The 13,965-nt window shown below is 39.7% G+C and overlaps 1 protein-coding gene across 1 annotated transcript; it reads left to right on the forward strand.

Moving 5' to 3' along the window:
* The first annotated feature begins 304 nt into the window (after positions 1 to 304).
* ERCC4 (ERCC excision repair 4, endonuclease catalytic subunit) lies at positions 305 to 13,520 on the forward strand. The gene is made up of 11 exons (XM_042864663.1): positions 305 to 478; positions 970 to 1,150; positions 3,837 to 4,032; positions 5,342 to 5,549; positions 6,494 to 6,674; positions 6,998 to 7,126; positions 7,706 to 7,816; positions 8,790 to 9,381; positions 9,598 to 9,690; positions 10,227 to 10,339; positions 10,737 to 13,520. The coding sequence occupies exons 1-11, from the start codon at positions 305 to 307 to the stop codon at positions 11,468 to 11,470; spliced, it is 2,712 nt and encodes a 903-aa protein (XP_042720597.1). The 3' UTR covers positions 11,471 to 13,520.
* Positions 13,521 to 13,965: the final 445 nt, after the last annotated feature.

The following is a 13,965-nucleotide window of genomic DNA, read 5'->3' on the forward strand; positions in this document are numbered from 1 at the left end:
GTAAGAGAAAGCAAGGGGCTCGGCTCACCTCACTGGGAGCGCCCGGGGGCGGTTTGAGGACAGCTGAGTCCCCGCCCCACCTCATTTTCCACACCGGCGGCTCTCGGGGTCCTCCTGCCTGCGCCGAGCAGGGCAGGACGCGGGGCACCGGCACCGCCGCTCCGCGTGAGGGGGCCGCGCTCCAGGCGGGAGGAACGCGCCCTCCGCCCGGCAGAGGGCGCCGCCGAGCGCCGCTCGCCTTGCAGCTCCGGGCGCGGGCGCTGGGCTCGCGCGCAGGCGCTGCCGCAACGGTTGCGGGGCGGCGATGGCGGCGCTGCTGGAGCACGAGAGCCAGATCTTCCTGGACCTGTTCCATCAGGACGGGCTCGTGGTCTGCGCCCGCGGGCTCGGCATCGATCGCTTGCTGCTGCGCTTCCTCCGCCTTTACTGCGAGCCCGCCAGCCTGGTGCTGGTGCTGAATACGAGCGCCGCCGAGGAGGTAAGCGCGACTCCGTGCGTTCCGCAGGGAGCGGGGCGGGCCGGAACCGGCAGGGGCTGCGGACTTCGAGGTGAAGTTCGGCGCCGTGGCCGCCCTGCCGTAGCTGCCTTTGGCAGCGGCGTTCCCTTCCCGATTCTTACCGCCTGTAAGGCGGTATTAAAATCGCCCGTGCTCTTCAGAAGTGCTGTAAGTACTGTAAAGACGCAGGGGAGAACTGGCTGCCAAAAGTTCCAGAGCGCCGACGTGCCGCGGGTCGCATTTACGGCCCGTGTGTCTGCTACTGCGAATGTGCGGGGCTGTCACCCGAACAAGGCTGGTGCTTAACCGCTATAGCCACAAGAAACGGAATCACAGCTCTCTGTGGGTAGCATCTCACGCTGCCGTGTTTTCAATTGGTTTGGGGCCGTTTTTCCAAATAAATGGAACGTGTGTAATTGAGATTCTCTTCACATCTGTAATGAAGTTCTGTGTTCTCACTGTGCCTGCTGTAGGAGTACTTCATTGACCAGCTGCGGTCGGATGGAGTTGTGCACCTTCCTCGGCGCGTCACCAACGAGATCCCCAGCAGTGCCCGCTATGAGTTCTACACGCAAGGGGGGGTTCTCTTTGCAACCAGCAGAATCCTCGTGGTCGACTTCCTTACCGACAGAATTCCTGCAAACCTCATCACTGGTGAGAGCTTACTGAAATAAATGGATGACTGTTCTGTTGAAAAATACATAAAGCTTAACTCTGTATAGAGTCCTACTAATGGTGTTCAGGTTAAAGAATTATTTCTTTAAGAAGGCTTAGGTGAAAGGCACAAATATGTAGCTCCTTCCTTTTTTCTTTTAATGGTTGTCACAGAATCACAGGGGCTGGAGGAGATTTCAAGAGATCATGGAGTCCAATCCCCTGCTAAAGCAGGTCCTTGCAAGAGGTCACACTTGTTTGCTTTGTTTAATCACACACCACTCACATTCCTTTTAGATAGTGGATAATGCATCCGTATGGATTTTGATATCAGTAACCACTTGGAAAACAATCACTGGTTAAATTGCCATTGATGTAAGAAACAGAAGCATTCACACTGCCTGCATCGCTTCCCAAGTAGAAAAATTGTCTGCGCCTGGTGAAATAGCATCTAGAATACTCTCAGAACACAGCCTGTGATTGAAACTGATTGCTAGTGTGTGTGGTTGATAAGCATGCAGTTTTTTGCTTCAGTGAAGTCCTCATGACAACTTTTCCCATCAAGTAAAATAACAGTACCTAACTAATGTTCCTCTTGTAACACCTTACATGCTTTCTATTATTAAATAACAATGTTCTAAAGATTTTTAGAAATACCTTGAGACCTCCTGTTGTTGTATAGAACTTGTGCATGCTTGTTTTCCCATGTTCTGTTCCCTTTCTTTCCCTGCTTGTCTTTGTATTCTTGTGTAAGGTGGAAGACCTCTTAAAGCCCACAGAGCTAGTAAAACAATATTAAGAGCCAGGTATACAGGAATATTTCAGTGTTATCGAATGTTAACATTTTAATAATGGCTGAATATGACTGAGTATTGAATGCTAATATGTGTGTAAGTTTTTGCTTCAGAAATTCTCATTTAGTCAGTGTATGAGATGTTCTAATCTGTGAAACTTTTTAAACAGTTTTCATGCTACAGCCAGAGGACACCACGTTCTGTTCTGTTATTTCTAGGTTAAAAAAAAAAAAAAAGTAAAGTTTTGAGACACCCTACTTTGGGTTCTGTGTGGATGAAAAGAAGAAACACATTAGAGACTTAAAAAATCAAGAGCCTCCTGACCTGAAATGACCTGTGGATGCCCCGTCCCTGGAGGTGTTCAAGGCCAGGTTGGATGAGGCTCTGGGCAGCCTGGTCTAATATTAAATGTGGAGGTTGGTGGCCCTGCATCTAGCAGGGGGGTTGGAGATTCGTGATCCTTGATGTCCCTTCCAACCCTGGCCATTCTGTGACCTAGAGTTGTCGCACTCCCCGTAGTGCCACCAGAGGTCAGTGTGACAGCAGCTTTAGCTGAAACGTGCTTCTGTCAGAAACATACCGCCTGTATGTCAGACGCTGCAAAGTCAGCAGGAATTTGTTTCTTGGGCGATTAACGTAGGAAAAAAAATACAGTAAAGTGTTTCAAAGAGATGCGGCATGTCAAAATGAATGAAGAAAGTTGTTATAAAAGTTAGACTCATTTTAAGTCTGTCAGCTTACTGAGGCGTGCAATGAGAGCTTTACTGTTTGATGTCTTTAGCTTCCATTTTAGGAAGATGTTTATTATTCCAATGGAAGCTGTGAACAGATAAGAAATATCAGGTAGGCCTCTCCTCACAGGGGGAGAGTGGGAAAAACACAGCATGCTGTAAGTCTTGGGTTTAACAAGTCTTGGCTGACTGAAATATAAATCTCAAAAGTGTTTGCCTGAAAGGCTTAAGGCAGTTTCACTATCATTTCATTTCTCTGTGCTAAAATGCATATGTTACTTATTTCCCAATGCTCATAGCCCTGAATAAAGTTGCTGGCGTAGCCGTTGAATTGGAAATCCTTTCTGTCCACAATTGTGAATATCAATATCAGAAGGATGGGAAATAGCACAGAAAATGTTTTCAAAAGTTCTTTGAGAATAGTTCAAGTTTTTTGATAATCAAAGAAACATATTCAACAAGTCTATGATTACAGAACTTCTGTAATAAAAGAGTTCAGATATCAAACTTGCTCTGTGGTGATACTGCGTTACATCTTGCATTCAGTCTTCCTCCCTTTGAAAGTCCCAAGTCCAAGTTTTGTTTGAAGAATGAAGCACTGTGGAAGCTACTGAGTCCTGCTACTTGAGCATAGGATTTTTTTGCTAAGGATCATCATTAACCCAGCTCTGTAACTGGGAGGCTCTGTGGTACTGAAAACGAGGAGTTGCTAGGTTTCAGGAGAGGGACTGACTTTTTTATGCAGGCGAGCAGCGATAGGACAAAGGGGAACAGCTTTAAACTGAAAGAGGAGAGATTTTGCTTACATGTCAGCAGGAAATTTTCAGTCAGAGGGCGGTGAGCTGCTGGCACAGGCTGCCCAAAGAAGCTATGGATCCCCAGCCCTGGAGGTGTTTGAGGCCAGGCGGGATGGGCCCTGGGCAGCCTGAGCTGGTGGGGGGCAGAACTGCCCATGGCCAGGGGGCTGCAGTTTGATGATCTTTGAGGTCATTTCTAACCCAAGCTATTTTATGAACTCCTGTAAGTTTGTTTGACATCATTTTAGAAGACTGAAATTGTACTTTAACAGAAGCAGAACAGTAAGACAAACTTGAGGAAAATATATAACTTATTCAGTCTTTCTTTACTATTTTTTAACTTGAACACCATTTATTTTCCCAGGTGTCTTGGTATACAAAGCACATAGAATCATTGAGTCTTGTCAGGAATCATTTATACTGCGACTTTATCGCCAAAAAAACAAGGAAGGCTTCATTAAAGCTTTTACAGATAATGCGGTTGCATTTAACACTGGTTTTTGCCAAGTGGAAAGAGTGATGAGAAACCTTTTTGTCAGGAAACTTTACCTGTGGCCAAGGTAAGGTACCTCTTTACTACACTGAACTTAAAATTACCGTGATTGCTACCATGGACTTCTAACAGAATGAATTTTATGTAGTCACACTGCTAATCTGTATTTGTATTCACAAGCTCATTTCACTCATTTATTGGCAGAAGTTATATTAAAGATGTTAAATTTCTCGAGGTATTTTTGAGAATAGACTCAAGTTAAATCTATAAGAAGCAGAACCTTACAGTATAACCATCCTTCTAGCCAGTAGAAATCATAGTAGATAGTGATATTTATAATAGTTTAAGAAAAGTGTAATTTGTTGAAGGTCGTCTTGAAGCCATGAAGGAACAGGAATACTGTCTTGCAATGCTGCCATGCACAAGAGGATTTGTTTCCAATCGTGAAGAAGCTCCATGATTATCTCTGTGTTTTATTGGTTTGTGTTTGATCAGTTGTTGGTTGTTTTTTTTTGTAATCTTCCTCTATACGTATGTAATCTATGAGGAAGATTTCTAGATAACTGTTAGAAACTAAGTTGCCAAGCCTGTGGCATGCATTCAGTCTTTCAGGAGCAGTAGCGCAGACGGAGTTGGTCAGTTCAGCTGATCAGCCATCAGTGCCTTGGGCAGGGGGTATGCATAACTGCTCCTTCTGTCCAGTCTAGAATGTGTTTCACACCATGTTCTCGTGCTCTGCACTGTAAACTCAGAATTTTAAGTTTTCCTTTTAGCATTACAGAGAAATAGAAATGGACATAGCCAGGGTAGGAAATGTTGATCACAAACTCTGAATTTCTTCCTTGGCTTCTGAGCTATGGAGAGACCTGAGGGTAGTAGTGTTCTTCTCTGTAGTCTTCTGTTAAAATCAGCTAGCACCCACATAGCAATGGCTTCACTGTTACAACACAGCCCCTATAGCCAAGGGCCTGCTGCTTATTATTTGAAGCTAAGGATATCACAGTGTTTGCCAGCGGATCCATGTGAGTCCAAAGGGTTTATGAGACCATTACAGTTTCCTCTTTATGACATCTTTTGTTTTTACTTTAGGATTTGTTACCTGCAGTAATGATGTGGAATCTAGTGCAGTAATTCTCTGGGGATCAGTCACCAGTGCTGTGGGCTCATCTGATGAGGATGAAAACAAGTTGTAGTTGGGGAATCATCAGGTGGTTTATGAGACTATTCATCAAGACTGTAGTCTTTGCCTCTGTAGAGTTATGATTTGCATTTAGCTTGTTTACACTTAAGTCAGTGGTAACTTTTATTTGTATGAACTTTTTTGAATTATGGTGTCAAGCATTTATGTAAATATTAATAAGCTGTTTTCCTTGTAGATTTCATATAGCAGTGAACTCATTTTTAGAGAAGCATAAACCTGAAGTGGTGGAAATACACGTGTCAATGACCCCTAGTATGCTTGCTATCCAGACCTCAATCCTGGACATTTTGAATGCGTGTCTGAGAGAACTGAAGCGTTACAATCCAGCTCTTGAAGTAGAAGATCTATCTTTAGAAAATGCTCTTGGTAAAGCTTTTGACAAGGTAATCATTTTGATTGTTTTGCTACGTCTTGTAAAGGGATTCCTTTTAAATCCTCAAACAGTTTGGTGTGCAAACAAAAACATTGTAAAATAATGAAATTACCAGCAGGTGATGTTACAGTTTGCCAGTAGGATTTTTGGTGAATTGTCCTCATAGTTCTTACTTCATTTGGTAAGTTCCTACATCAAAAACATTCTGATTGATGCTATAATAATAGAGGTGAGTATGCCGTATTCTCACCTTCTTTCCGTGCCCAATTTTTCTCTTGAATTTCCTACCAGCATTTTCTATTTTCTTTATTAGATGAAGCATGATCTATAACAGATAACATGCACATGCATGCAGCTGTTGTATTTTTAACCGTCGTATATTTGAATTAACTGTGTGTGTGATGGCGTTATTGGCAGGTCTGCATACTTATGTATACTTTCTGTAGGGTAAAATCATACATTTCAACATTTGCCTATTAACTGTAATCTCATTTTGACACGAGATGTTGTGTACTTTAGAAAATCTGAAGGCATTTCTGCATTGTATTCATCTTCTGTTAAAAATTAAATGACATTATAATGACTTCTACTTTACCTAAACAATCTTAAATACTACGGGCAGAGGCCAATGAAATATATATTTATGCATATGTATATAGAATATTAAATATAAATATAGAATATGTATATTATATTTTATATATATTTGAATACATATATATTAATATTTATAGTACCAAATTTTAAATACGGGAAAGAAGATATGTACTGAGCACATTAAATTATATATAACTGCTAATTGTTAAACAGCCGAAGTTTTTTGAATTTTTGAATTTTTTATGTAAAAAAAAAAAAATCTATATTACAGGTGTTTGGTTTTTTTTTAAAGGCATTCCTACCTTGATTAGTATAGTAGATATTTGATGTCTTGAACTTTCCAATTTGTATTTCTAGACAATACGTCACTATTTAGATCCTCTTTGGCATCAGCTCGGAGCTAAGACAAAATCTTTGGTCCAGGATTTGAAGATTCTGCGTACTTTGCTACAGTATCTAACTCAGTATGATTGTGTCACTTTCCTTAATCTTCTGGAGTCACTGAAAGCAAGTGAAAAAGCTTTTGGTGAGAATTCAGGTAAGCACTGAATACAAGTTAGTGCATGAGGTAGTGAGCTGCTGATTCTTCTAATCAACATTCCCAAACATACGAAGGTATCCAGTTAGGTTTTATATAACTGGCCATAAGGACGTAGGTTTTTATTGACGCATAATGCTTTCATCTGCCCACACAACTGCTGTTACTTAAGTGTGAGACTTGTATTGTATTTCAGCCTTTTGTTCAGCTAGTAGTTAGTGAGCAGGTAGTGCAGGTTGTGCAGCTAATCCAGATAAGAGACGTGGGCTCTTGGAAAGGTCTGAAGCATGTACATTTCATATGTCATTTCCTTTTGTCTTTAGGTTGGCTGTTTCTTGACTCCAGTACTTCCATGTTTGTAAATGCTCGAGCCAGAGTTTATCGCATTGCAGATGAGAAACTGAATCAGAAAGGCAAAGTCTCTGAAAACAGAGATGTAAAGAAGGAAAATGGTACTCATCATTCCTAATTTTAAATTGGAGAGTGTCACATGATTTTGAACAGTCTGCATATTCTTACTTGTGCTGTGGTTATCAATACATGGGTCTTACACAGCTCTAGGCTAAATCAGCAACGTAAGACATCAAGGCACAATCTTTGCTCAAAAAGTATGTAATAAAAGCCAGAAAGATTCTTCTCACCTTACTCGCCTAATCATTAGGAGAGCTTGTATGGGATTGTTCTTGAATTGCATAAGTATTTAATTTGATCTTCTTCATTTCATTTGAAGGGATGAGAAGCTGCCATTATTTTAATTTAAAATACATAGATACATATTCAAGAATTTCAGAATTGAAGGACAAGTGAACACTTCAACTTTTTGTTTCATTAAAGCATTTTTCCCTATTTTAAATGTTAATAATTTTAATGAGTGTTCTTGAGCCCCACCAGTATAACAAGTTGCATATGTAGGCTATTGATTATTGTGCTTGCCAACAGCTATCATGCTATGACATTGAACCATTAATTTAAAGTTATGAAGAGTATTTTGTCTTGTAAGAGCTGCTATGTTCAATTGTGTTTTGTTTCAGAACTGAAAAGGGAATTGGTTCTAGAAAGTAACCCAAAATGGGAAGCTTTGAGAGAGGTATTGAATGAGATTGAAAATGAGAATAAGAACAGTGAAGACCTCGGTGGTCCAGGTGAGAGGATATTAAATTATTTTAATAGTTTTAAATATAGTAATTTGTGAACTTAAGACTAAGTGTTTATGTAGAAGTATTTGGTTGTAAAGCTACTACAAAAACTTTACACATTAAAATGTGACTTTTCCCAGAACAGAATCAAACCAAAAGCTGAAGGTGGCCACCAGTGGTTTGTGTTTGTGCTTCCATTTGATGGAACCAGATGACTTCTCTACCACTGTAACCTTGGGCTGGCACCTAATCTCCATAACAATTCCATAGTTGTCTTGCTGTTATCTCTTACCCAGTGTGTTTCTAACTCCTTTTCTGCTTTTCCTGTTACAGGATTTTTTTAATCCCCTTAAATTTCACCAAGTTTTATTTTAGGAAATTGTGAGGATAAAAAAGTGCTCTTTTCTCCCACCCACAGTGTTCTGGCTGTGAATAAGAACTGGCTCTCTCACCTAGTGCTGTAGGAGTTTATCTGAGTCAGCTAGCAGAGAATTGTTATTTAGGGCCCACAGCTGTCAGTAATACTGTGTGAAACATGTATTTTTTAGAATCCGTGACAAAGATGACAGAGGCTGAAAACTAGAGCAGTCCCAATTAAATGGTCTTATTCTGCATTAAAAAAGAATTTGTTTATTTATTTATTTATTTTACATAAAAGTTGTCTGCTTCAGTATATAGTACCTCTGCTTTCTTTCAAATGATTAAAAGAAAAGAACTGATTTAGGTGGTGTGAGAATAAGGAATGCTGAACTTCCATTAACCTTCTCTGATCTAGTTTGGTACAAAATGTGGTGTAATTCAGACTTCCTGTAAGTCCACAGCAACTGTGACCACCAAGTGTAAAGGCATTTGGCAGGCATGCTTCTAGGATCATTAAAAATACTTTATTTGCTCAAGATGTCTTGTGGCTGGGTAAAAGGAATTACGGTGTATTACAACACTACAAAATTGCAAACATGATGTTGTTTCTTGACTGCAGGGCAAGTTCTTATTTGTGCCAGTGATGACCGAGCTTGTGCACAGCTCAGGGAATACATAACCGATGGGGCAGAAGCCTTTTTAATGAGACTGTATAATAAAACACTTGGAAAGGATGAGAAAGCTGGAGAAGTGTGGATTAAGGACAGAAAAGTGGTCAAGTCCAAAGGAAATGCCAGACCAGACATGGGACCTCAAGCCAAAAAAGCCAAACTCCCTACTTGTTCAAAACAAAACAAACACAAAAAGCAGCATGACCAAACTATAGTCCAAATGATAGGGAAAACTGAGGAGGAAAACAGAGAGGAGTTGGATGTGGAGGACAACAAGGAATTAAATGGAAGCCAAGAAGGCAGTGTTGAAGAGACCATTCCTGAAGATTTCCCTGTGAACTTACCCTCAGATTCTTACTATGGTATTTTCAAAAACCCACTCACAATTATTCATCCGCTGCAGGGCTGCAGTGATCCCTATGCTCTCACTCGAGTGCTGCATGAAGTAGAGCCAAGATATGTTGTACTGTATGATGCAGAACTAACTTTTGTTCGGCAGCTGGAAATCTACAAGGCAAGCAGACCCGGGAAGCCTCTGAGGCAAGTTGACTTGGTGCTAGTCAAGAACGTAGTTGGTCAAATTTTTATCTTAAAAGAAAAATAAAATCTATTGCACGCTTCTGGCAATCCACTCTGGTTGAACCCCAAAGTTTCAGTAAGAACAGATGATGTTGATAAATGAGGGAAAATGGGATATACATTTTTCAGACAGTTACTAATCTTAAATGTCATCTTTTTTTCCCTCCAAACCTGTAGGGTTTATTTCCTCATCTATGGAAGCTCAACAGAAGAACAGCGCTATCTCACAGCCCTGAGAAAAGAGAAGGAGGCCTTTGAAAAACTAATTCGGTAACAATTAGTTTAATATCTACATTACTAACTTTTCACATCGTTTCCTTACGTGCTTGTATTTTAAATGGTGAAGTTTTTAACCATGAGAAGACTTTAAATAAGCTACTCAACACAACTGGTATTTTTACTTAATTGTCTATGAATTTCACATTGGAAACTGTTTTTTTGTCTGCAGCTAACACTCTTGTAAGATATTTCTAAGGTTTTCATAACTTAAGTAGTATTCAGGAACAAAACAGTAATTTTCTTTGACGTTGACTTCTCACCAGCTTATACTTCTACTAATTAGTTCTTTTGTTTCATATGCTCTAAAAAGTTCTAAAAATAAAAAGATACTTGGAAGTGCTAAAAATTGAGAATAAAAGTCTAGAATCTGGATTGCAGGTTTTCAATTAGCATTCAGCTCTACGTAATTTTGCATCTTGGATGCAATATTATGTACTGAACAATATTATGCTGAACAATACTAATGTATATTAATCTATTGACATTTAACTGCAGTTTTTAGTGATTCTTGGTTTATGAATCCTTAGAGAAAGGGCCAGTATGGTTGTTCCTGAAGAAAGAGAAGGAAGAGATGAGACAAACCTAGACCTAGTAAGAGATGTTAAGCCTGCCTCTGCTTCCACTGACACACGCAAAGCAGGTGAGCAGTTCCCAAAGTTAAGCTGTGAAAAAGACCTGTAGCCTTCCGTGGTTGAACATCATCCAAACATGTGGGTGGGTGACTGAGGAACACCGATTCTGCAGTCCTGATGGGGAACAAATAGTGTCTGCCTGCCCTAGTCCATCTCTCAGTCTTGTCTGTGAAAGAACAATGAATTACGTTTTCCTTTGAAAAGAAGCTATAGCTTAATTAGTGTTTTACCATCAAGATGAGATAACATCTGGACTATTTCTGGACTGCCTGTGGATTATGAGACCGGCATTGTCTGTAGTGAGGTGGAGAGAAATAAAAACAGTGCTTCCATTATGGAATGCGCTTCAGAGAAGGTAGAGTTGGAGGTCATGAGTACAGGTTAACTATTTGTTTTGCTCTTCAGGTGGACAGGCACAGACATCTGCCCAACAGACTGTAATAGTGGACATGCGGGAATTTCGTAGTGAGCTTCCTTCGCTGATTCATCGTCGTGGCATTGACATTGAGCCTGTTACTTTGGAAGTTGGAGATTACATTTTAACTCCTGATATCTGTGTCGAGCGGAAAAGTATCAGCGATCTCATTGGTTCCTTAAATAATGGAAGATTGTACACGCAGTGCATTTCTATGTCACGTTACTATAAGCGGCCAATTCTTCTGATTGAATTTGATCCTAACAAACCTTTCTCCTTGATTCCACAAGGGTCCCTGCGCCAGGAGATTTCCAGTAGTGATGTTACTTCTAAACTGACCCTTCTCACACTCCATTTCCCCAAGTTACGTATCCTGTGGTGCCCCTCACCCCACGCTACTGCTGAACTGTTTGAAGAGTTAAAACAAAACCGCCCACAGCCTGACGCAGAAACTGCAATGGCGGTCACAGCAGATTCTGAAACTCTTCCTGAGTCAGACAAGTATAACCCTGGTCCTCAGGACTTCCTATTAAAAATGCCAGGTGTTAATGCAAAAAACTGCCACGCCTTAATGAACCATGTGAAAAGCATTGCTGAGCTGGTGACACTGTCAAAGGACAAACTCTGTGAAATTTTGGGCAATGCTGCCAATGCCACACAACTCTTTGACTTTATTCACATGACCTACAAGGAGGCAATATCTAAAGAAAAAAACACAAGATGACTAATGGGACTGACCAGCGTATGTTGTAGATAAGCTTTTCTTGCAGGGTCCTGTGGCAAGGTACATGAAATGTTTTAAGAAATGCCCTCTAAAATAAGCAGCTGTTTCCTGCTAATGCTGTTCCATCAGGTTTAATATCTGAGCTAGTTATTACTGAAGGCAGGTTTCATGAGGAAAATTTTTAATCCAGAAATGCAAATGATTTTTATTTCTATAGCACTTTAACAAATTTTATAATAACACCAAATGAACTGAATTCTTCATCAAACCCATTAAAGGTAAATGCTAAGTCTTACTGATAGAGATGTTTCCTTTTGAAAGGTATGTCTTCTTAAAGCTAAAAGCTCTTTCACCTCATTTACTTGAAAGTAAAATACAGGTTTACCATTGGGACTATTCTTTTAGGACAGAGGTGTCTTCTCTCATATAATGTGATGGCTTTCTAGGTAAGGCTTTCCAGAAGTATTAACGGTTCTTCCAATATTGTTGTCTTTCCATATCCTACTGCACTTGTATTTTTATGTCTTAAGTAGAACGTCTGTCAGTGAATTCAGTAAAGTTGGTGTTACCTAGAAAATATCTTAGCATTTGGTGCAGCATAAAGCAGAGAGGAAATAGGATTATTTTGATAGTTTATGAATGCTTACGTTGTTAAAAAACACTTGGCTTTGATGTGACAGCCGTGCAGCAAACTGCAATTGCCAAAAAGATTGATCATTACCAATCTCTCACTACATACTAATGTATTCACATTAGCTGTTTACAAACTATTACCTGTAAAGACTTGCATGTGTATACTTTAAAATTTTAATGACAGATTTATGTGCTCTCATAATTAAACAAGAAGTTATTAGTTTTCTGTTCGGGCTCAGTAAAGACCATATGTGCAATTTCAGATTTAATGGTTTGCTGTGCATTTGAAATATAAGTTACTAACTTGTTAATTTACAGTCTGAGCTGTGAGATTTTGAAAATGATCATTTTTTTTCTGCAGATGCAAATTTCACCAATAAGAAGATCCATAACAAAATTAGAATTCATTAATTTAAAAAATAAATTATTCTAACCCTACATACCTCTTGCTTCTGATTTCTCTGTACTGAGATCAGAACATTTTTGGTCTTAGTGTGTAGCTAAGATTAGAATTTCTATTGCTGGACGTGCTGCTTTTTTCACTTGGTATAAAAGTCCTTCCGTCAGGCATTTGGTTATTCAGAGCAATAAGGCCAGAAATGTTCTGCATAGAGAATGCCTGAACAGTGGTGCTAGGATACCAGAAAGCTGAACGACAAATATAATTGTCCTAGATGTGTGTCCTAAGGAACTTGGCTCAAAAAAGTGGATTTGAACATTTGGAAACACGTACTTCACTAAGATCTGAAACAAACTGGGATTTTTGCTGGTTTTGACAGTTCTGACACGCAGGATTCCATGTCAGCTTTGTCAGTATTTGTTTTCCTTAGGTTTGTGTAAGGTGAAAATAAAGGTTATGTGAAGATGTTGTAATGCCTTTGCTGCATTATATGCTAGATCAAAGTCAGTCATGCAGTGCAATCAAATAATATATGTATATATTATTTAATCAATGTTGTTTTAGCAGAATTTTTGTAACTATTTTCTAGTGTTTTCTATTCAGTGTTTTTCTTTAATATACACTGCAGTTACTGTTGTGTGGCTTTCCTTCTTTTGTCTGGATATCTTTACGAGGTTTGGTTACAGTCTAGGTTATAATAATCTCTGAATGCATGTTAGTAGTTTGTCCTTCTGAAGCAATAGTAACTATTAAGAAAGGTGGGAGATGTCTCACGTCGTGAAACCACCTGAAGTTGAAATAACAAAGCCAAGGCGTCACACTTCACCTACGTGCAGCAAAAAAAAAAACATGGGAAAATGAAGAAAGTCCTTTGGATGCATTCTCTGACCTTGCCGTGTTCTTTAGCTTTCTTTCACCAAAAGTAATGAATTTTCTGTATCTTGTCATTGCTTGACTCTTAATTTTGTGCTTTTTTATTTAAAAATAAAAGTCAATATGTGAAATCTTTAGCTTCTATATGCTTTGTGGATGAGTATGTTACGTTACCAGAGTGCTTGTTTTTACACTTTGTCCCAGGCTTTGCTAGCTTGGTGTTTCTTCTAGAATAACAACAAAACCAGAATCTCCTTGTAACAAAGGCAGCTTCTATTGCCAAAGGTTATTTTGCACAGGGTAGGTTACATCGTAGTTTCTGTGTCTAAGTTATCTGGATCCGTTCCCACTTGTGGTGACAGTTGCAATTCTTAGCTACAAAAGCCAAGGAAGCATCTCACTTGCCCCTGTTGTCTCGGCAGTTCCTGAACCACAGCAAAATAAATCTTCAAAAAGACCTTTTCTGTATTTCTAGTGCCAGCTATATTAACTGCTTTCAAATTTATGTTTGTTGTGGGGGTGTTTGTTTGCTCAAGATAAAAATTGGTAAAAGTTTTAATCCAAAACCTGAATCTTGGATTCTAACCAG

The sequence above is a fragment of the Lagopus leucura genome, unplaced genomic scaffold (genome assembly GCF_019238085.1).
Source record: "Lagopus leucura isolate 7727_CA_CO unplaced genomic scaffold, USGS_WTPT01 Super-Scaffold_760, whole genome shotgun sequence".
Taxonomy (NCBI): domain Eukaryota; kingdom Metazoa; phylum Chordata; class Aves; order Galliformes; family Phasianidae; genus Lagopus; species Lagopus leucura.

Coding starts and splice junctions, on each gene's coding strand:
- ERCC4 (XM_042864663.1), top strand. CDS start 305: ATGGCGGCGCTGCTGGAGCACGAGAGCCAGATCTTCCTGGACCTGTTC. Junction 1,151..3,836: donor TCCTGCAAACCTCATCACTG/GTGAGAGCTTAC, acceptor TTATTTTCCCAG/GTGTCTTGGTATACAAAGCA. Junction 7,817..8,789: donor TGAAGACCTCGGTGGTCCAG/GTGAGAGGATAT, acceptor TCTTGACTGCAG/GGCAAGTTCTTATTTGTGCC.